The sequence below is a fragment of the Xyrauchen texanus genome, chromosome 31 (genome assembly GCF_025860055.1).
Source record: "Xyrauchen texanus isolate HMW12.3.18 chromosome 31, RBS_HiC_50CHRs, whole genome shotgun sequence".
NCBI classification, from domain to species: domain Eukaryota; kingdom Metazoa; phylum Chordata; class Actinopteri; order Cypriniformes; family Catostomidae; genus Xyrauchen; species Xyrauchen texanus.
Window position 1 is genome coordinate 34,357,066 of NC_068306.1, and position 24,401 is coordinate 34,381,466.

The 24,401-nt window shown below is 35.7% G+C and overlaps 3 protein-coding genes across 3 annotated transcripts; 1 reads left to right on the top strand and 2 right to left on the bottom strand.

The window, feature by feature from the left end:
- Nucleotides 1–3,660: 3,660 nt before the first annotated feature.
- LOC127625237 (lys-63-specific deubiquitinase BRCC36) lies at nt 3,661–9,801 on the bottom strand. The gene is made up of 8 exons (XM_052100398.1): nt 9,604–9,801; nt 9,382–9,502; nt 9,072–9,158; nt 6,976–7,064; nt 6,763–6,818; nt 6,222–6,353; nt 5,877–5,920; nt 3,661–4,580 (listed from the first exon to the last, which is right to left on the bottom strand). Exons 1-8 carry the CDS (start codon nt 9,706–9,708, stop codon nt 4,432–4,434), a joined length of 783 nt encoding a protein of 260 aa, XP_051956358.1. The 5' UTR covers nt 9,709–9,801; the 3' UTR covers nt 3,661–4,431.
- A 547-nt stretch (nt 9,802–10,348) lies between these two features.
- cmc4 (C-x(9)-C motif containing 4 homolog (S. cerevisiae)) lies at nt 10,349–10,869 on the top strand. Its single transcript, XM_052100465.1, has 2 exons — nt 10,349–10,518; nt 10,618–10,869. Exons 1-2 carry the CDS (start codon nt 10,461–10,463, stop codon nt 10,752–10,754), a joined length of 195 nt encoding a protein of 64 aa, XP_051956425.1. The 5' UTR covers nt 10,349–10,460; the 3' UTR covers nt 10,755–10,869.
- Nucleotides 10,870–10,925: 56 nt separating this feature from the next.
- fundc2 (fun14 domain containing 2) lies at nt 10,926–23,214 on the bottom strand. The gene is made up of 5 exons (XM_052100466.1): nt 23,177–23,214; nt 18,095–18,242; nt 16,705–16,780; nt 16,490–16,618; nt 10,926–11,872 (listed from the first exon to the last, which is right to left on the bottom strand). Exons 1-5 carry the CDS (start codon nt 23,190–23,192, stop codon nt 11,795–11,797), a joined length of 447 nt encoding a protein of 148 aa, XP_051956426.1. The 5' UTR covers nt 23,193–23,214; the 3' UTR covers nt 10,926–11,794.
- Nucleotides 23,215–24,401: the final 1,187 nt, after the last annotated feature.

Below are 24,401 nucleotides of genomic sequence, written 5' to 3' on the forward strand. Positions count from 1 at the left end.
TAATATAATAGGTGTGGGTGAGAAACAGATCTATATTTAAGTACTTTTTTTACTATAAATTTTCACTTTCAAACAGCCCCTTTGTTTCTGATGATTCGCATTTGCATTCGTATATCGCTACCTACTAGGCAGGGAGAAGAATTTGTAGTAAAAACGTTCTTAAATATTGATCTGTTTCTCACCCACACCTCTTATATCACTTCTGAAGATATGGATTAAATGGAGTCGTATGGATTATTTTTATGCTGACTTTATGTTCATTTTGGAGCTGCAAAGTTCTGGTCACCAATCATGTGCATTTTATGAACCAACAGAGCTTAAATATTCTTCAAAAAACTTCATTTGTGTTCTGCAGAAGAAAGAAAGTCTTACATATCTGGGATGGCATGAGGGTGAGTAAACAATGAAGGAATTAAAATTTTTGGTGAACCATCCCTTTAAGATTAATTCTATATCAAGTTTTAAATCAACCAAACCTACATCCCTATCCTAAACTGTAAACATAAACCTAACTGATAGTGTCATAAAAGCACATGTGAGATGAAAAACACAATGTAATACAAAAATCATGTGCTTTAGTAAAAGTGTTTAGATGTCATAAGATAGCATTGTTTAAGGAAGCTTTTACTGTTTTGTGAATTTTAGTAGGGCTGGAACACTGCATTGATCAATCTGCATCCAGGGCTATACTGTAACATGGCCAACACTGGCCTTTATTGCCAAAATGTTGCACTTCATGATTCCCTTACAGTAAGAGGATCTGTTTGTCTGCTGTTTATTATTCCTACTGCACTACTCACTATTATATAATCAAGCATACCATATGAACTGTATTCACTGCTAGATAAGAGTATTAAGTTTGTCTGCACAACATGGCCAGTTTCACAATATGAGATTAAAGGTTGGCATTGCACTGCACTTTAGCAAGGACCTATATAGCCATCTAGTGGCACGAAATAAAATAGCATGGAGAGAGGGGGTGTGGTGTTGGGTTAGGAAGACAGACAGACAAACAAACATTTTGAATGGAAGTGCTTAGAAATCCAATAATCACGGAGTGCAACGTTTTAAAGCATATGTAATTAGAAATGTTTTAACTAATTATTTCTAAATACATATTCAGTGTATATATAATACATTACATATAATATTATTTATACGGTATATTTTATACAGTATAATACATCCAAATTACATAAATAAATAAGTATAAATATAAATGAGAGGTAAAATCATGTTTTGTAAGATGATAGTTCCAACCCTGAAATCTGATTGACTGAGCCATCTTCAAAGCTGCTGTAAAATTACTATAAACACACACCTTGCATGGCACATTCTGTATTACTCATTAATATCTATAAAAGTTAAGCTCAATCGACAGCTATTGTGGCATAATTTTTATTACCACAAACTTAACTCAATAACTTATGAAAGTTGAAAAGGTGAAGTTTATAATTTTATAAAAGCTTCTGTTAAAACTCATGTATTATTTGAGCTTTAAAGTTGTTTAAATTGTCATTTTCTGGTTTACCGTGTTAAATTACCTGGCAACAAACTTGTAATTGGCTATATCTTTACACAGAAAAGGTTAGTAAGCGATTCTATCACACTGAAATCTTTTTATCATGCATATTGTTTACGTCTTTTGTCAATACTTTTGAAACAGTGAGTATTTTAACATTTACAGTTTGGCCCCATTCATTTTCATTGTAATTTTCTCACGTAAATCCAGAATTTTGCTTCTTTTTTTTAAAGAAAAGGTGGGCCAAATCCAACTATTACTGGGTGGACATTGTTTATTCAGATTGTTATTAAAAGTCATTTGAATTGCTTTAAATAAAAATTGGTGTGTTTCATCATAATACTCAAGGTTTGTGTTACTGTGATTTGATACAGAGATTGCTTTAATTAAAGAACATTCTCAATGCTGAATAACTTGATCAGGTTTTGCATGCTGTCAGTTAAGTAAAAGGGGGACAAAACAAATTTGAAATCTGAAATTGATTTTTAAAACTTTACCATCATTTTCATATACAGAAAAGAATGCAAATTACAAGCATTTTAACTATTGATCTCAGATTAAGACCCCACTGTGTATGCAATGCAGGTGGCACATCATACCATATCATTGGATTTGACATCTCAATTAGAAGGGTGTTCAGTTCACTTTCTTTCATCTGGCCTGGCTCTTTTATTAACAAATTACTGAGTCTAGGACAAGATACTAACAACTTAACAAAGCCATATTAGAGATGTAAACACAATGTCAAACTGAGGCCTTTTCGTTTAACACAAAAGGTTTTACATTATTGACATATTTATGAAAGCACCCGAGAAGTTTGAAAAAAACAAACAAATAAATAACAAGTTGGGGGCCTGGGTAGCTCAACGAATACTGACGCTGACTACCACCCCTTGAGTCGCAAGTTCAAATCCAGGGTGTGCTGAGTGACTCCAGCCAGGTCTCTCCTAAGCAACCAAATTAACAGGTTGCTAGGGAGGTTAAAGTCACATGGGGTAACCTCCTCGTGGTCGCGATTTGTGGTTCTTGCTCTCAATGGGGCGCGTGGTAAATTGTGCGTGGATCACGGAGAGTAGCATGAGCCTCCACATGCTGTGAGTCTCCATAGTGTCATGCACAACGAGCCACGTGATAAGATGCATGGGTTGACGTTCTCAGAAGAGGAGGCTACTGAGACTTGTAGTGGGAATTGGGCATTCCAAATTGGGAGATGTAAGGCTGGCATAAGATATCGTAAAAGTCAAAGAACTCTGCGAGAACCAAGTCATAAAAACTCTCACAAGCAAGGTCTTAGAAAACAAAGACCCAGAAAAACCCAGTTTCCTTCTTAACAACATTCGACTACCTGAGACATCCTGCCATCCACATTCTGCCCCCACAAACTCCAGCTGTTCTCTCTCCCCCTGGTCCCCACCACAAAATAAATAGAAGAGCATTTAGAGTAATCAATAACCTAAAAATGTTATATGAAAAGAATATAAGACAATAATCTGATTAAAAGAATCAGAAAATAATTCAAGCTTTATCTAAATAAGAGGTCAATTTAAATTGGAGTCAGATTAATATAAAATTAGAGTCAAATAAAATTAATAATGGAATGAATTTGTAAAGTGTAAATGAACAATAATTGCTTTACTTCAGCGCTCAGAAAAGACAGAACAACGCAGAGACCTTCAAAGGGCAATCTATTCTATTCAAAGGGTTCCACTCCGGACTGATAGGTTTATGAGTGTGCCCTTATTTGTCTGCTATTTTTCAGAGAAAAGGGGATAAAATAAATAAATAAGCTAAGTAAACATATGAGTCCTTGAGCCAGACTCAGCTATTCAAAATGTTCATTTTAGAATTACATTACAGTCATCTTCATCACACCTTTTAGTCTCAGTACCAGAGACTGAGGAACCACTTGACATTCACAGAAACATTCAGCATGTCTAGACAGTTTAAGAAATTCAGTGTATCAATGACGATATATGCATACAGGTGTTTGCAGAAAGTGGGGCGCATGCAAAGTATTAAAGAGTTCAGGTTTTTTTACATTTATTTCTAAAATATTTAAATCTGCATTTCACTAAGCTTGCTGCTTTCAATAGACTTTCTGTACATAAACCAACAGATAATTCCCATTGAATTCCATGATGGTGTGGTTTAAAATAAAGCAGGGAAGTGCATTGAAAATCAACTTTTATTTTACATTGTCATTTCAAATTGGCTACAATGTTGTTATATTCAGAGATTTACAGCTTATGTAAAAACAACACCAGCGTATAAGATCTGTTATTCTTAGTCCATGTTAATCTGTTGACCATCAAAATCAAACTGGAGATACAGATCAACAAATAAATCTTTTTAAACTAACTTCTGCATTGTCTCATCTGACCAAACTTTGTCATTTTAAAGAATTTCCAGTGAGTATAATCCTACTATGGGCTTCAACAAAAAAATACAAGCAGATGTTAGGCAAAAAAACAAAAAAAAAAACACTATATATACCATACACAATATGTATGAAAACAATTCTTTCAAAATTGATGAGTTTGGCTATTCCAGTGACTGCCCACATACTTTTGGCAATATGGTGTATACTGTATGTGTGTGTGGGGCACATAAGTAGCATAACTGAAAGGAAACTGGGCTAGATTTGTGTAAACCAATCAGTTCATGAGAGCAAAGTGGGCTGTAGAGGAAAAAACATTCATAATTCAAATCTCTGTGTGAAGCACTGAGACAGTGATCAGAAATGTGCTGAGGTCACAAAAATGGGGAATGATTACAGACATACTATCTCTATTCTGCCAGTGATTTCTGATGAGAGGAGCGCAGTATGGCAGAAAGGCCAGTGCTTTCAGTGCAAAAACTAGAAACTGAAAGAAAGTGAGCTTTTAAAGAATGTACTTATTTTATTCTCCTCATAATGAAGCCAGTTCTTGTGTCAGTCGCTCTTTCTCTTTCTGGAGTTCTATGATACTTTGTTTATTTTGTTCAAGTCGATCTTCCAGCCACTGTAGCAGCGGGCCGCTTATAGCCGACATCTGACTGCACAGGTTTTTAGTGAACACTGAGATACACACAGGAAATTACATCAAAACCTTTACAAATCTCAAAATCATTTTAAAGGGGTCATGACATGAGGAATCAAATTTTCCTGGATTTTCTTAGCATATAAGAGTTCATTGTACTATTAAAAAAAAAAAAAAAAAAAACACATATTGTAAGTTTCAGAACTCAAAACTTTCTCCTCACTGCAAAAATGGCATTTCTTAAAACAAAGCTGCCAAAACGACTCGTTCTCTTCTTCATCCACATTGTGATGTCACATTGTGGTATACTGTACTTTGCATCTGACTGCCTCCATAATACAATAACCCCTACTTTACCTTATAACTTCCGTAGCCCCGCCCAGTGGCTGTTTACTGTCAAGTCTTAAAGGAGAAGCAGCACCAAAACCAAAAAGTGTTTCTGACAGAGGATCAGAACGAGGGTGGAAAATGATCATGTTTTACAAATATATGACTGTTTTTTGTGCAAAACCTTTACTAATATTATAAGTGAACCTGAAGGAACATATTACATTTTTTTTTTTTTTTTTTTTTTAAAGGCATATCACGACCCCTTTAAGACAATCTAATATATGTGTAACTGTCAAAAAGGTTAGTCTCACACCATAAACAAAATGATATTTTTTTATCATGCATTACAGTGCTTGCAAGGCAGAGCTACATTGATATTAAAGCATGTTTGATTTCCAAGTACTCTGTTTCAAACAAATGAGGCTGGGCTTAGAAATGCATCTATTCTCTAACTACAAACTCATCAGCCATGTTTAGATAAATGCAATGAGTTTCCACTTGAATGCCCCATTTCGCCAGCAGGGCTGTGAGAACTGTTTGTCTCATGCAGTCTCATGAATGCGCAGAGGAGAGCAATGTTATTAGACTTCTGAATTATACTTTTGCATCCTTTTGAAGCTTGAAGAAGCGGTCACCATAAACTGCCATTGTATGACATCACTGAGCACAATATTTTTTCACAATTTCTCCCTTTTTGTTAAGAAAATAAAGAAAATCATATGGGCTTATAACAACACAGGGATGAGTAAACAATGACTGTATTTTTATTTTGTGGTGAACTATCATCAAGTATGACGATTGACAATTTAACCAACACTGTTCATCCTGAATCGTGATCGGATGAACAGTGATCGTGCTGAGTGTCATAAAATATAAGCATTTCAATTACACAGAAGTACCAAAAACCTAAACTTACCTAAAAATTTACCACTGTTCTTTTGCTGCCTTGCAAGCACGTATATTTCTTTCTGGAAATGCAGATGTAGATATAATTATTACATTACCTGATCCATTATGTATCTTTGTGATGGGATCCAGATGAGTTAAACTACAAAAAAAGGACATTGATAGAGACCTCAGATAGTTTTAGTGAGTTCTAGATTAGCCAGTGGCTGATGATGATTCTTTAGCTCTGGGGTCTTCAACCTTTTCAGGATAAGGCTTCCATTTTTGGGTGAACTATTCCTTTGTAAGATTCTACATTTTAATAGATCTTTATTTTTTACAATAAATAGCATGAGATCCAACAATAACTGGGAAACCCTGCTTTAGAGATCACACTATATCCTGAGCAGCCATAAGGTTACAGTTGAGCAAGGAAATGGATTGCTCTAGTAATGACTCTCTACCTGTGAATTCTTCTGTATGTATCCTGTTCTTCCTGACAGAGGATTCTGGGCAGTTCCACGGCAGACTCCAAACAGACTTTCCCAATGGCTTCATGTGGCACCACATGGATTGGTATCTCAATCCGCTCATACCTGATCACATGAGACAGAAATGTGTCTAAGGATGCAGTCGGTAACTTTTGAACACCTGTAACTGCAATTCTGTCACAATGTAATGCAGGTTTTGCAAAGAGGCTGTTATTGAAAGATGAGGCAGTTAAAACAATTTTGTATCATTATTGCTTATTTCACAATCGAAGGGTGCTTTTTATAACATTCCGTACAATTCAATGGGTCAAAGTGGGAAATCAGTCATGAAAAACAAAATTATACTAAAAAAGTTAAAAGTGGAAAAATAATAAAAGTGTATGAAATTTTCCCTAATTTGTGTAGATATTTTTCATGAAAAAGGACAAAATGCCATGGTAAAATTCACAGGTAGAATCATTGTTTTTATTTTTGCTGGAAAACGGGCTAGAAAAATTTGAATCGGTTAACTTACTCAGAGCCTTTCTGGGCTTGTACTGACTGAAAACAGGTGTACAGAACTCTACCGGTCTACAAGAGAAACAGACAAGCACAGTATGGTCGAGATCATCATCAAGACAGAAGAGAGGACACATTGCATGACATCAATTACCATTACAATCTGTATTCTGTGTGTCCCTTTAAGAGAAAAGCAAATTACATAAATAGCACTGTGTTCTTAACATACCTTTGTGTTTTTATCTTCTATAAAGCATGAGAAGATGAGTCCTACAAAACCTTGATCCATCATTTGATACATCGCCTGAGTCCTGACATCTGTACAGGGCGAGAATAAACATCCTTAAAATAACTTGTACTCCTGAGCTTAAGCTCAATCCAGAAATCAGGAGACTGAAATCTATTTTCAACCATGGATCTTGGTGAAAGGACAAAGAATTCTTTCAACTACTAAGATTCAAGACCAATCATAAAGTTAATGCAGACAAATTCATGCATTAAACAACCATTTATGCACATCAGAGTCAAACTTAGATTTGTGAGAAGACACATAATAACATATGGTTGCTATTTTAGGTCAAACCAACCAAATTTCAGAAACTTCCAAGCTAGATTTTTTTTTTTTTTTTTTTATTATTCTAAAGAGAGATAAACATAAATGACGATGAAAGCCAAAATATTAAATTCCATGGATCAATATTTACCAGATAATCCAGTATTTCCCAAAGGAGGGTCAACATTTTTGCCAGAGATTATTGAGCAAAACTACAGGTAAAAAAATTACCTTAGAAAGGCGCCAGCATCATTATTTTATTTTTACACAGAGAAAGTTAGGTCTTTTAATAAGATCAGTTGACTGTAACACCTCTTGCTGCATTATATGCCAATGGTGTGTGTCCAAAAATCTTTTTTTGTGTTGTTTTTATGAAGTTAGAGTGCCTATAACTCCAGAAGTATTAAATATATATTCATATCTATTTAGATTCTGGATTAGAACAAATTTTACTTCGTTGTATCTTAATTTTCAAGGCCTTCTATGGTTAAATCCCAGAGATTTGGAGCTCTCAATGTGGCTCCATACAAAATCTGTACAATTTTACCCATTTTCAATAGTCGAAAACCAAATGTGCATCACATGTTATGAATAATGTTAAACTAGAAATGTACCTTTATTTATTCACATAAAAACAATAATGTGTCAAAATCTCAATTTTCACAAATCCCTGACACTTTTAGAACACAATACAGCATAATAATGCATAATAAGAAAATCGGTACAAATACAATACAGTTTCAACACCTTTGGTGTTTGGACCCCCAAATAATGCGTTCTAGAACTTTGCAGATGTACCCTTTAATATCCAAAAACTTTCACTGAACAGCCAAATGTGTCACTTATTCATAATAAGTGTATTTTTGGAGTCTCAAATTTTTTTACATTATTGTTTTAATTTGAATAAATAAAAGGTACATTTCTAATTTCAACATTATTTGTACTTCAGAACTTTGTTTTGTTGGACAAGGAAACTAATTCCATACCTTTTGACCCACATTGGCTTTTCGCCATTGAAAATGGGTCAAATTTAACCATTTTCAGATGGAGCTTCATTGACAGTCCTATATCTCTGGAATTGAACCATAAAGGGCCTTAAGTGTGAGCATACTACAAAAAGCAACGTTTGTTCTAAACCAGAATCTGAAAGCATATTCAAATATGAAAAAAGAGAAAAATCCTAAACAGTCCATTGGTGAAGATAAACAATAGACAATAAGGTTCCATTTGTTAACATTAGTTAACACCATTAGAAAACATAAATAATATATTTACAACATTTATTAATCTTAGTTAATGTTAATTTCAAAAAACGAATAAAACATTTTAAATCAAAATTTATATATGAAAACATTAGTTAATGCACGATGAACTAACATGAACAATAATATTTTTTATTAACTAACATTAACAAAGTTTTTGGATACCAAATGCATTAAATAATGTTAACGATTGAAATCTTATTGTAAAGTGTTACCGATATATTTAATACTTCGGGAATTATGGGCACTCCAACTTTGAGCCAGGGGACCTCTGGTTGACACAGAATGGCCCTATGCTAGCCTAAACTTGACAAAAAGTACTGATGTTTTTTTTTTTATTGCAATTATTTATCAATAAAAAATAAAAAAAAACTTATAAAAAACAATATGCCACAAAAGCAGTGAAATATTGGTCCTGTACTTAATACACTGATATTTGAAAATCCTCACAAAACAAGCCAGAGGCATTAGAGTCAATAAAAGAGCATCTGTAAGGTGATAATTACTGACCGACATGTGATGGCCACACAGTGATGTGAGGATGAGAGTGGTACCAGCCCACAACTCTCATGGGACGTCCCGTCATCTCTGCCAACCTGTACTTCATATTAAGAACAAATGGTACAGTATGGAGTCTGTAAATGTGCTAAACTAGTATCTAGTCAGCGTAGGACATCTACACATACTAATACATTTCATTATTAAAAATAGTTCTCAAACATCATCTATGCAGCATTAATAGAGCAAAACAACAAGTCTCATATAACCAAAGAAATCATCTTTGACGGTCATAATAAAGATCTGTAAGAGTGTAAGGATATCTCGGCTTCAGTGGATGCAGCTGACAGCTGCTCTGGTGAAATCTCCACTCTGTCTTTCCTCTTGTCTGATCGGCGTAGAATGATGACTGAATGAATGTGCACGATGCGGTTTGTGTCCACCTGACGTTCACACAAACAGTTCAAGAGTTTAATAAACTCATCTGATGAGATTCACACATTTACACTGGCATAACAATGAATAAACACACGATAATATTCACCTCGCCAATGCACAGACCCATCACTTCCTCTTTCTCCGTACTGAGAGCATGATTCATACACACTAGAAAGGCATCTGACTCTAAATGCACCGCACTCACTGCCATTGTGTTATTTATAATCGGGGAGATCAGATTTTGCTTTAACTTGGGTGCTTGTTTATCAAAGTACAGAACTTCCGCATCAACAAAGCGTCTGTGTTACATGAATCCATTCCGATAGGAAACAAGAGAACAAATTATTTCAGGATAAACATGCGAGCACATACGATAAGTAATGATTAATTGATACATTTTTAGGGTTATTTTATCAAAACGAAAAATCCAAGAATTCTCTTTAATTTTAACAAAAGTATAGGCCAGTAGATAACCAGACGTTTTTATTTATTTAATTTGTTTAAGGAATGTTCCGGGTTAAAACAAGTAAAGCTCAATCGACAGCATTTGTGGCATAATATTGATTACCACTATATATATATGCTTAATATTTAATTTTTGACCTTATATATAAATATATATTAGATTTAGATTCACAATAACACATAACACCCTAAACCGTCGATGTTATTTCCTTAGAAATTCTGTACAGTTTGACAACCATAAAACAGAGAACACATTGACTTTTCTATAGTTTTACAAAAAACATTATTTTCCAGCATCTGTAAACCTAGAAAGCAAACTAGATGTTGTGCAGAACTAACTACTAAAGTCTAACCGGAAGAAATTTAGAGTTGCACAACAGCACAGCCGTGACGTCATGGCTCATGTGTTGTAACTACTGATCTATATAGATCAGTAGTTGTAACGTAAATACAAGGACACATTTAACTGGAATTATTCGTCGGAATTGGTTGATTAAGATGCCACTGAAGGATCCTTGTCAAAAGCAGGCTTGCGCGATACAGAAATGTTTACAAGGTGGCTTTGTGTGCTCATGTCAAATGAAGATCACAGGCTTTTTGATTCCACTACATTTAACGTTGTGTGTGTGTTTGTATTTGTTTTGTATTTCAACAGCCAACAAATACATTGAAAGTCGTTGTGAGGATGTGATTCGGGCTATGAGAAAGTGTTGTGAAGTTCATACAGGAGAAAACTCTGTCTGCTGCTCTGGATTTGCCAAAGAACACAAATCTTCAGAGACAAAAACATAACTATGTGGACACTGCAATATTTATATGTCCAAAACACTATAATTATGTGTATATCACAATTGTACTTCACTTTAAGTCTTTATGGATACTTTTAAAATAAACATGTTCAATTAAACCAGCAAGCTGCCTTTGGGTGTCAGTATTTATTTAACCAAATAACAAAGTTTAGAGAATATGAATTTATGAATATAGTGTCCATCACAATTGATTACATCTGAGTATTTATAGTTACTTTGTCTGATATTTCATTAAGCGACACTGAACCCCAATTGGATAAGTTGAGATTTCACAAGGCTTAAAAATAAATACAGAAGGGATTTGAATAGTGAGGCATGTGAAATGCAGATCCCAAAATTACTTGAAAAGAAAATTGGTGAACTATATCTTCATGTTCCGTGCATTAGATGTTCTTTAGAAAAAATATCCAGATGTATTTCAAAATGATCAATGACCTTACTTTAGAGCGAAAACATGCAACCCAGAGCAATTGTTTAAATCCTAATTGTCAATTCACTTTTACATTTCAGTCATTCATAGTTACATAAAAAAAAAATTATATTGACCCTTGGTCTTTGAAATGATGTCCCAATTTATTACAACCAATAAGTAAAATGTTTTTTTATTAATTTGAATGCACTTTTCTCAGTAACCATGACATATTTCATTAAGTTCAGATATGGGTTCGTAAAAAGGTGCAATTTATTTTGACATATACACGTTTAAATAAAATCATGATTGTTCAAAAATGGTTCCAAAATATGTCAATCAAAATCAACAAATAAATTATAACAAAAGTGGAACATGGGCATTAAGTACAAACCGAACACAATGCATGTCTAAAAACCAATAAAATAATATATTCTAGCATTCTTAAATATATTTCCTGATGAACACATCATATCTTGCATAAATGTATTAATTAGGTGTGCTGAATTTAATGCAAGCTGCAATATCACACACTTCTAAAACTAATCTGTTGTATACATAGTTGGATGACATCCTGCGTGTAGAAGTCATAATAATAGAGTAAGAGAGAGCTCCTATGAAGCCAGACCAAGCAGAAATCCTCCTGCGAAGCCCCCTGTAAGAACAATGTTTTTCTTGACGAATACCTGCACCTGTGGAAAGACAAAATATGACTGCAATTCAATGCAAGAACTTTGTCTCTGTCTTATATCAGTGAAAATAATCATTAAAATATCTGAAATGTTCCCCTTATTAAAATAACATCAGGGTGAATGCACAAAGCATTATTACAGGTGAAGTCAGAAGTTTACATACACTTTAGCCCAAATACATTTAAACTCAGTTTTTCACAATTCCTGACATTTAATCGTAGATAACATTCCATGTCTTAGGTCAGTTAGGATCACTACTTCATTATAAGAATGTGAAATGTTGGGGCCTGAGTAGCTCAGTGAGTATGGACGCTGACTACCACCCCTGTAGTTGCAAGTTCAAATCCAGGGCATGTGAGTGACTCCAGCCAGGTCTACTAAGCAACCAAATTGGCCCGAAGCTAGGTAGGGTAGAGTCACATGGGGTAACCTGAGATGTTGCTTCAATACAGTGCATCCGGAAAGTATTCAAAGCGCTTCACTTTTTCCACAGTTTGTTATGTTACAGCCTTATTCCAAAATTTATTAAATTCAATATTTTCCTCAAAATTCTACAAACAATACCCCATAATGACAACGTGAAAGAAGTTTGTTTGAAATCTTTACACATGTATTAAAAATTAAAAAAGAAATCACATGCACATAAGTATTCACAGCCTTTGCCATGACACTCAAAATTGAGCTCAGGTGCATCCTGTTTCCACTGATCATCCTTGAGATGTTTCTACAACTTGATCGGAGTCCATCTGTGGTAAATTCAGTTGATTGGACATGATTTGGAAAGGCACACACCTGTCTATATAAGGTCCCACAGTTAACAGTGTATGTCAGAGCACAAACCAAGCCATGAAGTCCAAGGAATTGTCTGTAGACCTCCGAGACAGGATTGTATCAAGGTACAGATCTGGGGAAGGGTACAGAAACATTTCTGCAGCATTGAAGGTCCCAATGAGCACAATGGCCTCCATCATCCATAAATGGAAGTTGGGAACCACCAGGTCTCTTCCTAGAGCTAGCCGCCTGGCCAAACTGAGTGATCGGGGGAGAAGGGCTCTTAGTCAGCGAGGTGACCAAGAACCTGATGGTCATTCTGACAGAGCTCCAGCATTTCTATGTGGAGAGTGGAGAACCTTCCAGAAGAACAACCATCTCTGCAGCACTCCACCAATCAGGCCTTTATGGTAGAGTGGCCAGATTGAAGCCACTCCTCAGTAAAAGGCACATGACAGCCCACCTGGAGTTTGCCAAAAGGCACCTGAAGGACTTTCAGACAATGAGAAACTAAATTCTCTGGTCTGATGAAACAAAGATTGATCTCTTTTGGCTTGTATGGCAAGCGTCATGTCTGGAAGAAACCAGGCACCGCTCATCACCTGGCTAATACCATCCCTACAGTGATGCATGGTGGTGGCAGCATCATGCTGTGGGGATGTTTTTCAGCAGCAGGAACTGGGAGACTAGTCAGGATCGAGGGAAAGATGAATGCAGCAATGTACAGAGACATCCTTGATAAAAACCTGCTCCAGAGTGCTCTGGACCTCAGACTGGGGCGACGGTTCATCTTCCAACAAGACAACGACCCTAAGAACACAGCCAAGATAACATCTACGGGACAAGTGGCTATGGGACAACTCTGTGAATGTCCTTGAGTGGCCCAGCCAGAGCCCTGACTTGAACCCGATTGAACATCTCTGGAGAGATCTGAAAATGGCTGTGCATCGACGCTCCCCATCCAACCTGATGGAGCTTGAGAGGTCCTGCATAGAAGAATGGGAGAAACCGCCCAAAAATAGGTGTGCCAAGCTTTTAGCATCATACACAAAAAGACTTGAGGCTGTAATTGGTGCCAAAGGTGCTTCAACAAAGTATTGAGCAAAGGCTGTAATACATATGTACTAGGGCTGCACGATATTGGAAAAAACTGACATTGCGATATTTTGTTGTTCTGCGATATATATTGCGATATGAAAAAATACAGGATGACTTCGCCAGATGACATGAATAGCTCTATTTGAGAAGAATTAATTATTCGAGAATGATTGGGGTGATTTTGTAGGGAACTGCATCTTCACGGAAAAGAAACTGAAAATGACTTTTTACTTTTTGACTTATTTTGGGTAGTTTATTTTATTATAATAATAATTAATACACTGTTTAATTCACCATGGTTCCATTGTATTCATGTAATACTCCTCTATCAATTCACCCTAAAGTCAATGATCTAACATGTTATGATATTAATAATGCATGTTGCTTACCCTAAAATAAAGGGGCTCATTTGTGAATGAAGTGTGGTGTCTAGAAGGGATTTGGGAGATTAAAGGAGGCTTTATCTCTGTACTGCAACCAGGTTAAAACAGAGCATTACACTAAGGAAGTTTCATTATCACAATAATTCATGTGAATGACAAAATAAGTAATTTAACATTTTATTATATTACAAATTAGATTACAAACCTCTTTTTTTTTCTTCTTTTTTTTTTTTTTTTTTTTTAAGAAATGCAAACAATAAATATTTTTTAATTTAAACCCTTTGAGGAAAAAGTGCAGCTATACACCAACCCTGAGTGGTTTACAAAAAAAAAAAAAAAAAATTTTATTTTTTTTTCTCCAGTTTGGAAACTGTCTCTTATGGTGTAACACTGGCAAAGGCATCTGAAATAGTTTTTTGCTTTGGACGGCATTTAGATCTGGCTTTGCACTCGACATACAAACATTTGTGGTGCCGACTTAAATGATCAAACAAATTGGTCTTGTTTCCTCGTGTTGTGGCAACAATTACAAGACAATCTCGACAAAGTACCTGTTTTTGGTCAACATCATCCTGTCTGTAGACAAAATATTTCCATATAACTGACAATGCATTTCATTTTGCAACGAAATTATAATAAACTGTGTATCTATGAACCCATAAATCGGAGTAAATTACGTAATATCAGACAGATATAATGCTACATTTCCTATGGGAAAAAAATATATAGTAGACTATATGTTTATCTTACTACATGGCACGTTCTGCGGTGTGACTATTGCGCATGCCCACATCGCGATGTCGATGCTTATTGTGCAGCCCTAATATGTGCATGTGATTTTTTTCATTTTTTATTTTTAATAAATTTACAAAGATTTCAAACAAACTTCTTTCACGATGTCATTATGGGGTATTGTTTATAGAATTTTGAGGAAAATAATGAATTTAATCCATTTTGGAATAAGGCTGTAACAATAAAATGTGCAAAAAGTGAAGCGCTGTGAATACTTCCCAGATGCACTGTATGTCCGCATATTTTTCCTTCCTCATGATTTCATCTATTTTGTGAAGTGCACCAGTCCCTCCTGCAGCCAAGCACTCCAAAAACATGATGCTGCCACCCCCATGCTTCACGGTTGGGGGATGGTGTTCTTCAGCTTGCAAGCCTCACCATTTTTCCTCCAAACATAACAATGGTCATTATGGCCAAACAGTTAAATTTTGGTTTCATCAGACCAGAGGACATTTCTCCAAAAAGTAAGATCTGTGTCTCCATGTGAACTTGCAAACTGTTGTCTGGCTTTATTATGGCGGTTTTGGAGCATTGGCTTCTTCCTTGCTGAGCAGCCTCCTCTTACTGTGGATATAGATACTTGTCTACCTGTTTCCTCCAGCATCTTCACAAGGTCCTTTGTTGTCGTTCTGGGATTGATTTGCACTTTTCACACAAAACTAAGTTCATCTCTAGGAGACAGAATGCTTAAGACATTCTCATTCCTGAGCGGTATGATGGCTGCGTGGTCCCATGGTGTTTATACTTGTGTACTATTGTTTGTACAGATGAATGTGGTACCTTCAGACATTTTGAAATTGCTCCCAAGGATGAATTAGACTTGTGGAGGTCCACTATTTTTTTCTGAGGTCTTGGATGATTTATTTTTATTTTTCTCATGATGTCAAGCAAAGAGGCACTGAGTTTGAAGGTAGGCCTTAAAATGCATCCACAGGTACACCTCCAATTCAGTACACCTCCTATCAGAAGCTAATTGGTTAATTGTCTAAAGGCTTGACATAATTTTCTGGAATTTTCCAAGCTGCTTAAAGGCACAGTTAACTTGGTGTATGTAAACTTCTGACCCACTAGAATTGTGATAGTCAATAAAAAGTCTGTTAAACAATTGTTGGAAAAATTACTGTGGCATGAGGGGCGTGGTCATGTGTCGGTCTGCGGGAGAGAGAGAGCGGTAAGGCTTGTCACCTGGTTTGTAATTATCTCTAACACCTGTGTCTTGTTGTAGTGATACGGAGAGAGACATTTAAAAGAAGACACAAACACACACATGACGGACATGTCCGTTAACAATCTCTCTCTCCCGCACGATCCCCTGCAGTCGACCTTTATCCCTCACGGAGGCTTAATTAGCCTAATATGGGACCGGGTATGTAGGATCACAACCCAGCCCCGCCCAGCCCTGCCACAATTACTCATGTCATGCACAAAGTAAAAGTCCTAAACGACTTGCGAAAACTATAGTTTACTAATATTAAAACTGTGGAGTGGTTAAAACATTTGTTTTAATGACTTCAACCCAAGTGTATGTACACTTCTGACTTTAACTGTATATTTAAATTATGTACCTACTTACCTCATTAAATTTTGTTCTGACTTCTTTGGAGGGCTTGTCTGAATTGAGCTTCAGCTGCTTCTTGGCCTTGTTCACATCTTGCTCCACTCTTTTCCAGTCCACTTTAATATAGCCTGTGTGATGAGCAATCTCAAACATAACACAGATTGTTTAGATTTCAAAGCATCACAATATTCATATTTACAATATGCTCAAACACAGTTTTTAAAATGTACCTGGAGCAAAAAGAAGCCGCCTCCTACAGCTGACGCTGCGACCTTCCCAACTTTCTGAAACAAGTACCCTGCACACCTGAAAGATACACACACACACAAAGTTCCCAGCTTTATTTATTACATACACAATGATACACATCTGGACAAATGCAGAAAAATGTCTACAAGCTTGCTTGTTTAAACTGAATTTTCATTTAATAATTTAAATATAATGTATAATTAAGTGACAATTTTGATTAACATTCACATATCTCTACTTGTTATCAGGTTTATTTGATTATCGAACGTATAGAAAAATGGCACCATCTGGTGGGTCTCCAAAGAATTTCACCCAATAATGCCATTACAGCACAGGAAAACAAAACAAAATTTTGAAGCTACAAAAATGACATAAAAGGCGATATGCACAATGAATGCAAATTGCCAAATTCAAAAGAATAATGTGAAAGTGAAAGTGGATATTTAAGTTTAAAAAAAGACTTGAATTTTTATCTGTTTCTCACACTCACCTATCATATAACTTCTGAAGATACTGATTTAACCACAGGAGTCTTATGGATTACTTTTATGCTGCCTTTGTGAGAGGTGAGATTTTCTTTTTAAAGCTGAAGTATGTAACTTTTCAGTTAAAATAATTTATACTATCCAAGCTTAATATGCAGCAACAATTGTGAGTAAGCCATTCATAGGCTAATTTTCTCAAATTGTAAGCACTTACTTTCTGTAGTGCTATGAAAATTGCTCGGTTTGTTTTTAGCAACCTGCTTAGACCCGCCCCCAAAGAATTACTCAACCAATGGCATACATTGGGGGTGGGACTATCTCCTTGTTTGACCAATGGTTTGAGGGCATAGTCAGAAAGCCATTTTGAAAAATTACATTTTTGCAATTCCGTTTGGTGGTGCAAAAAATTACATAGTTCAGCTTTAAAATCTTAATTTGTGTTCTGCAGAAGGAAGTCATACTCATCTGGGATGGCATGAGGGTGAAGAAATGATGAGAGAATTTTATTTTTGGTTGAAGAATCCCTTTAACACCAATTTACCGTTGCATATAAACACCTTTACTGGTTTTCTCGCCAGCGTTTTCAATGTGTCGCATGTCTATTTACCCTTTGATGTCAAGGGTAAATAGACATATTATTCTGATGATTTCAAATCTCACGTAAACATGGAATGTTTGCATTCCTTCATTTCCTCAAAAAGATGCTTGCATTTCCTCACAATATTTTGCGTTTCACTTGATTTTAGCTCATATTACTCTTTTACATTAATCTTTTACATAATAGAGACATTCTCAAGTGAGAGATGGGCAACATTTGGAAACATTCCACTTCACCCAACAACAATCAAAATATCAATATTGGTCGCTCTCTAATATAGTTACTCACCAGCCAGTCACTCCTCCAATAGCCAGCTGTGTTGCTACGGAGTACTTCTCAGCAGCTAGTCCAGAATTATTTTTACCAATAATTTTGCTCCACCATCTTTGTTTCTTCACATGTTCTGCCAGTTCCATAACATCAAAGGTTTCAGTGTCTGTGAAAATATCATAATGTACATTTATATGTAAGGGATAATGCACAGTCGACTGGTCATTATTGCTAAATAAACACAGACAGGGTGATCAGGACCCTGACGTGAAGCAGAGCTTATTATTAGTGGTCAACTGATATGGGTTTTTCAATGTCTGATGCCGATATCTACTAAGCAGGAGGACCACATGCAGAGCTGCTGATTAAAAAAAATACATCGATAAGCATCTTCTAGACACACGGTCCCATCATTCATGTGTTATCATGAATAAACTCTCTCATTGTGTATGAGTTTGTGAATTAATTTTAGAATTTTTGCTTCAGTCAGGGACAACGGTCGTGTGGTTGATCCATTCAGTCAGCGTAGTGTGCTCTTGGCATTATGCGCATCTGAGCATTTATTTCTAGCATCTCATTCTGTCTCTTGTGTGCACATAAGCTCCATTGCGCTGCTGAGTAAACTGAACTCTAAACGATTCTGGTCTTTTGAGAATCGATTCAGAATCATTGTAGAAATAATCATGATGCATCTGAGAATCTATTTTTCAAATCTTTTGGTTGATTTTAGAACAGACACAAAGGACAGTTATCACTTCTGTGAATAGGCCAAGTGAACACTGTTGACTGATGCCGATTGGCCTCAAATTGGCCAAATATCTGCCAATTAATCGACCTGGCCTATATATCGGTCTAACTCTACTTATTACACGAGTACATATACATTTTCCCATGCCGTATCTGTGAACACATACTATATACATTTGAAGTCAGAAGTTTACATACACCTTAGCCAAATACATATAAACTTTAAACTCATTCAATTCCTGACATTTAACTGTAAAAAACAATCCCTGTCTTTGGTCAGTTAGGATCACTACTATATTTTAAAAAAGTGAAAAGGAGGGGGCCTTCAGCAAATAAAGATGCTGACTACCAACTCTGGAGTTGCGAGTTCAAATCCAGGGTGTGCTGAGTGACTCCACCAGGTCTCCTAAGCAACCAAATTGGTCCGGTTGCTAGGGAGGGTAGAGTCACATGGGGTAACCTGCTCATGGTCGCTATAATGTGGTTCGATCTCGGTGGGGCGTGTGGCGAGTTGTGCGTGGATTCCGCGGAGACTAGCGTGAAGCCTCCACTAGCGCCATTTCTCTGCGGTAACCCGCTCAACAAGCCACGTGATTAGATGCACGGATTGATGGTCTCAGACGTGGAGGCAACTGAGATTCGTCCTCCACCACCCAGATTGAGGCAAGTCACTATGCCACCATGAGGACTTAGAGCACATTGGGAATTGGGCATTCCAAATTGGGGAGAAAAAGTGGAAGAAAAAAAGTAGAAATAATAGTAGAGATCATCACATTCCCAGTGGGTCAGAAGTGCTGCCTTTAAATTGATTGACTTGGGTCAAATGTTTTGGGTAGCCTTCCACAAGCTTCTCACAATAAGTTGCTGGAATTTTGGCCCATTCTTCCAAGACAAAACATTTGTAACGGAGTCATTTTTGTAGGCCTCCTTGCTCGCACATGATTTCAGTTCTGCCCACAAATTTCCTATTGGATTGAGGTCAGGGCTTTGTTTTGGCCACTCCAATACCTGGACTTTGGAGGTATACTTGAGGTTATTGTCCATTTGGAAGGCCCATTTGCAACTGAGTTTTAACTTCCTGGCTTGTCTTGAGATATTGCTTCAATATATCCACATAAATTTCCTTCCTCATGATGCACCTATTTCGCAAAGCACCCCCACAACATGATGCTGCCACCCCCATCCTTCAAGGTTGGGATGGTGTTCTTTGGCTTACAAGCCTCGCCATTTTCCTACAAACATAACGATTGTCATTATGGCCAAACTGTTACATTTTTGTTTCATTAGACCAGAGGACATTTCTCCAAAAAGTAAGATCTCTGTCCCAATGTGCACTTGCAAAATGAAATCAGGCTTTTTTATGGTGATTTTGGAGCAGTGGCTTCTTCCTTGCTGAGCAGCTTATCAATTTATGTTGCTATAGGACTCGTTTAACTGTGGATATAGATACTTGTCTACCCGTTTCCTCCAGAATCTCCACAATGTCCTTTGCTGTTGTTCTGGGATTGATTTGCACTTTTCGCACCAACCTACGTTCATCTATAGGACACAAAATTAGTCTCCTTCCTGAGTGGTATGATGGCTGCGTGGTCCCATGGTGTTTATACTTGCGTGCTATTGTTTGTACAGATGAACGTGGTACATTCAGGTATTTGGAAATTGCTTGTGGTCCACAGTTTGTTTTCTGGGGTCTTGGCTCATTTATTTTGATAATTTAACTTAATAATCAAAATGGTTAATCAATTAATTCTTAAAACATTTAATAAGTGAAAATATAACTTTTTAACATGTCATTGCAATTTTTTTGCCAAACTTTTATTCAACAGCTGTCTTGCTGGTGATAAAATGATTAATTACTGTTATTATTATTATTATTGTTATTACAGAAAGTATTACATTTTACTATACAGTTGTAATATGTTTTTCTTAGTTTTTTAAATTTCTTCAATTCCAAACACCTAGCTTTTATTTTGAATCTTTCTTTTATTAAGATGCGTTTTTTGCTGGATGCTTCACTTTTCCAGATAAACAGTTTGACATGATCATTGAAGATTTTTAAGTCACGTCTGAAATCTCATCTATTTAAACTGGCCTTTGAGTCTAACAAATGAAATGTAGGATACAGTTTTGGAGTGTTTGTATTTTAAATTACTGGTGTTTGTGTATGTGGTAATTTTGAAATTTAATGTTTTAAATGTTATTACTGTGAAGCATAGGTTCAGGTTTGGTTAACTGTTGTTTTAAATGTGATATAAACGAAGCTGAGCTGAGATTAAAGTGCAAATGCTTTGATTTTAATTATATAAATATATATTTTACATGTGCTGTGTTGTTCACAATGGATTATTGCTCTGCTTTGTAATCTCAAATAACGTGAATAATTCTCAATGTCTGTGGAGTTTACAGTGTTTGAGCGGTCGGATTTATACAGTCATTTAAAGTATGCAGCTCATCCACGCCAAGATTGCCACTTTCAGTGGTTTAATAAATCACACTAGGACATGTCACTTGGATTAATTGTCCATTTCAGTGTAAAAGGAGTAACAGAGCACACATTCAAATTAAGCATGTGAGCATTTTAAAGCAGTCATGTGTCAGGCATACTGTGCGCTGGTACTGGAGTCGGTGCTCAGTACTACAGGTACTGCAGAAACACTGGTATCGTTACATCTTATTTATTTTAGTATCGACTTGGTACCGAAGTACTGGTACTTTTGACAACACTACTCAAGACTTTAAATTTGAACCCTTGTGCTGTATTCTTTCGTGCCAACACATTTTGTGTTCCTGGTCAAAAATGACCGGCCCATTAAGATTGTTTATAACATATATATTGCATTGGATCTTTTAATCAATGTATTTTTTCATTATTAAGACAGGCTTTGTAATACTTTTTTGAACACATTTAAAATAAATATAGATTTTGATTGATAGACGGATTAACTGAACTGAGCATAACCCAGGCCAGAGGGAGGCACTCCCAGTGGAAAGAAATATATAATAATTACGTAACAAATTAATAACCACTTGGCTTTATCTGAACAAAATAGGTGGAATTTTAAAGCCTAGAATCTGGTTTTTACAATGCATACAGGTGATCCTACAAAATCGTAAATAATGCTTTTTAATTTGCTGACAAAAAGAACTGTTACACGATGCACAAAGGGCCTTCAACACACGATGTGTGCATTTGTATGTGTGTGTGTGCACATGTCAAATTACTTTGTGTGTGCCAACACACATCCACATATGTGCTCATCTCAAGGATTGAGATGCTCCTGTACACTTAATATTTCTGTATTTTGTAGTCTAATCCATTCATTTCCAATGACTGAGAACACAACATGTGTAACAAAGTGAAATAAAACCAATAAAATGTAAAGAAAATAGTCACATTTTTTGTGTGTGTTTTAAAATACCATATGTGAACAAACTCAAGGAATTTTATTCCAACTGGATTACTCAATCGTAAAAAAAAAAAAAAAAATTGTGGATTACTTTTATGCTCCCTTTATGTGGATTTTGGAGCTTTTAAAATGTTGGCACCCATTCACTTACATTTTATGGACCTACAGAGCTGAAATATCCTTCTAAAAATCTTCAATTGTGTTCTGCAGAAGAAAGAAAGTCATACACATCTGAGATGGCATGAGGGTGAATAAATGATGAGAGAATGTTCATTTTTGGGTGAACTATCCCTTAAAGACGCCTGATCTTGTTTGCCTTTCAAAGGTTTTAACAGTCCCTGTGCCAATCATGAAGAAACGTTCTCAAGCAAGACCTCATACTGAATTTATAAAAATAATCACTTTCTGTGGCTATTTCCACAGATAGGCCTACATTCCTTCCTAATATGCAAAATGCACAAAGTCTTTTAGGTAGCATTTGCTGTTTGCTGCTTCGGAAGAGACATCTGGTGCTTCTCTTATATAAGAACATAAATAAAGATCTAGAGGTGTGTGTGTGTGTGTGTGTGTGTGTGTGTGTGTGTGTGTGTGTGTGTGTGTGTGTGTGTGTGTGTGTGTGTGTGTGTGTAAGATGACTCACAGCATAAACGTGAATTGTTTGGCATGTGATTTCTGTACGTGTGTTAAACCCTTTACATGTTTCAACTTGAATTCAATTGAGGAGAAACACGTTTCATCGCTTAAACTACAGTATTTCAATACGCAGTTTGAATACATGTAGAAGTTGAGTTGACTCACTGACAGCAGAATGAAAGACGTGCGTGCACATGCACTCGCATCTCTGACGATGACATGAGGGTTTGGTTTTATTGAGGAGTCAAACAGAGAAATTAAATAGCATTCATCTTATTTAAATGTGTATAAAGTGGCAAAGAAAGATGCTTACCTTCCTTCTCAGCCATTTTTCCTGTGGTTTCTACCCGGACGATATTCCAGTGCGCACCCTTTACATCACGTGACGTCCATGGGCGTTGGAGTTTTGTTTGTTTGTTTGTTTATTTATACTAGAAATTGTAAATATGCAATGGATGTGGCATTTCAAGTCACAAAATATTTTTTTAACAAAAATATATTCATGAAATTTACAGTATACCAGCCAAAAGTTTGGACACAGCAGCTTATTCTTTATTATAAACGTTTCCACATTTTAGAACTGTAGTAAAGTCATCAAAAATATGATATAAGACAAAGGGAAGATTTAAAATGATGTATTGTGTAAAAAATAAAAAAATCTTATTTTAGCTTTTTTTTTAAAGTTTCTATCCTTTGTCTACAGCTCTGCATTAAATAAATAAATAAATAAATGTTTGTCTGTCCATGTCTGTATCGATGTATGTATTTGTATTTATGGAATTTTGTGATGTGAACCACATTTATTTTGTAATCAACAAGCAATAAAACACTTAAATTCATCAAAACATTTATGTTACTATATTTTTAATTAATAAATGTTAGCCTGTGTGTAAGCAAGCATGTATTCATTTAATTACATTGAATTGAATTTGATATTTGTAATCAATAAACATACCTCATTGTTTATAGTATTACTGTTATCATCATCATCATTATTATCTAAAAAATGAGTAACCAGGACCCGCACCAGCCGACTACATGACAGCTTCTTTCCCCAAGCAATCAGACTGTTGAACACTTGATCTCTCACGATCAATAATTAGCACTGCACTTTATTCATCTATAATCTATCTCACACTGGACTGTCAACATATTCTCCTCAATACAACTACTTATACAACTACTATATATATATATATATATATATATATATATATATATATATATATATATATATATATATATATATATATATATTTCACATACTCCTTACTTATTGTATTGTATATTGTGTATTCTATATTGTGTGTATTGTATATAATTATCGTGTTGTGTAAGTATGTGTACATTAGATATGTAAATTGTGTTGTGTAAGTATGTTGTTTACTGTAATTGGTATATGTCTCGTCACTGTCATGACTGCTATGTTGCTCGGAACTGCACACAAGAATTTCACCTACTGTTGCACTTGTGTACATGATAGTGTGAAAATAAAGTGATTTGATTTGATTTGATTTGATTGATTTGATTTGACCATC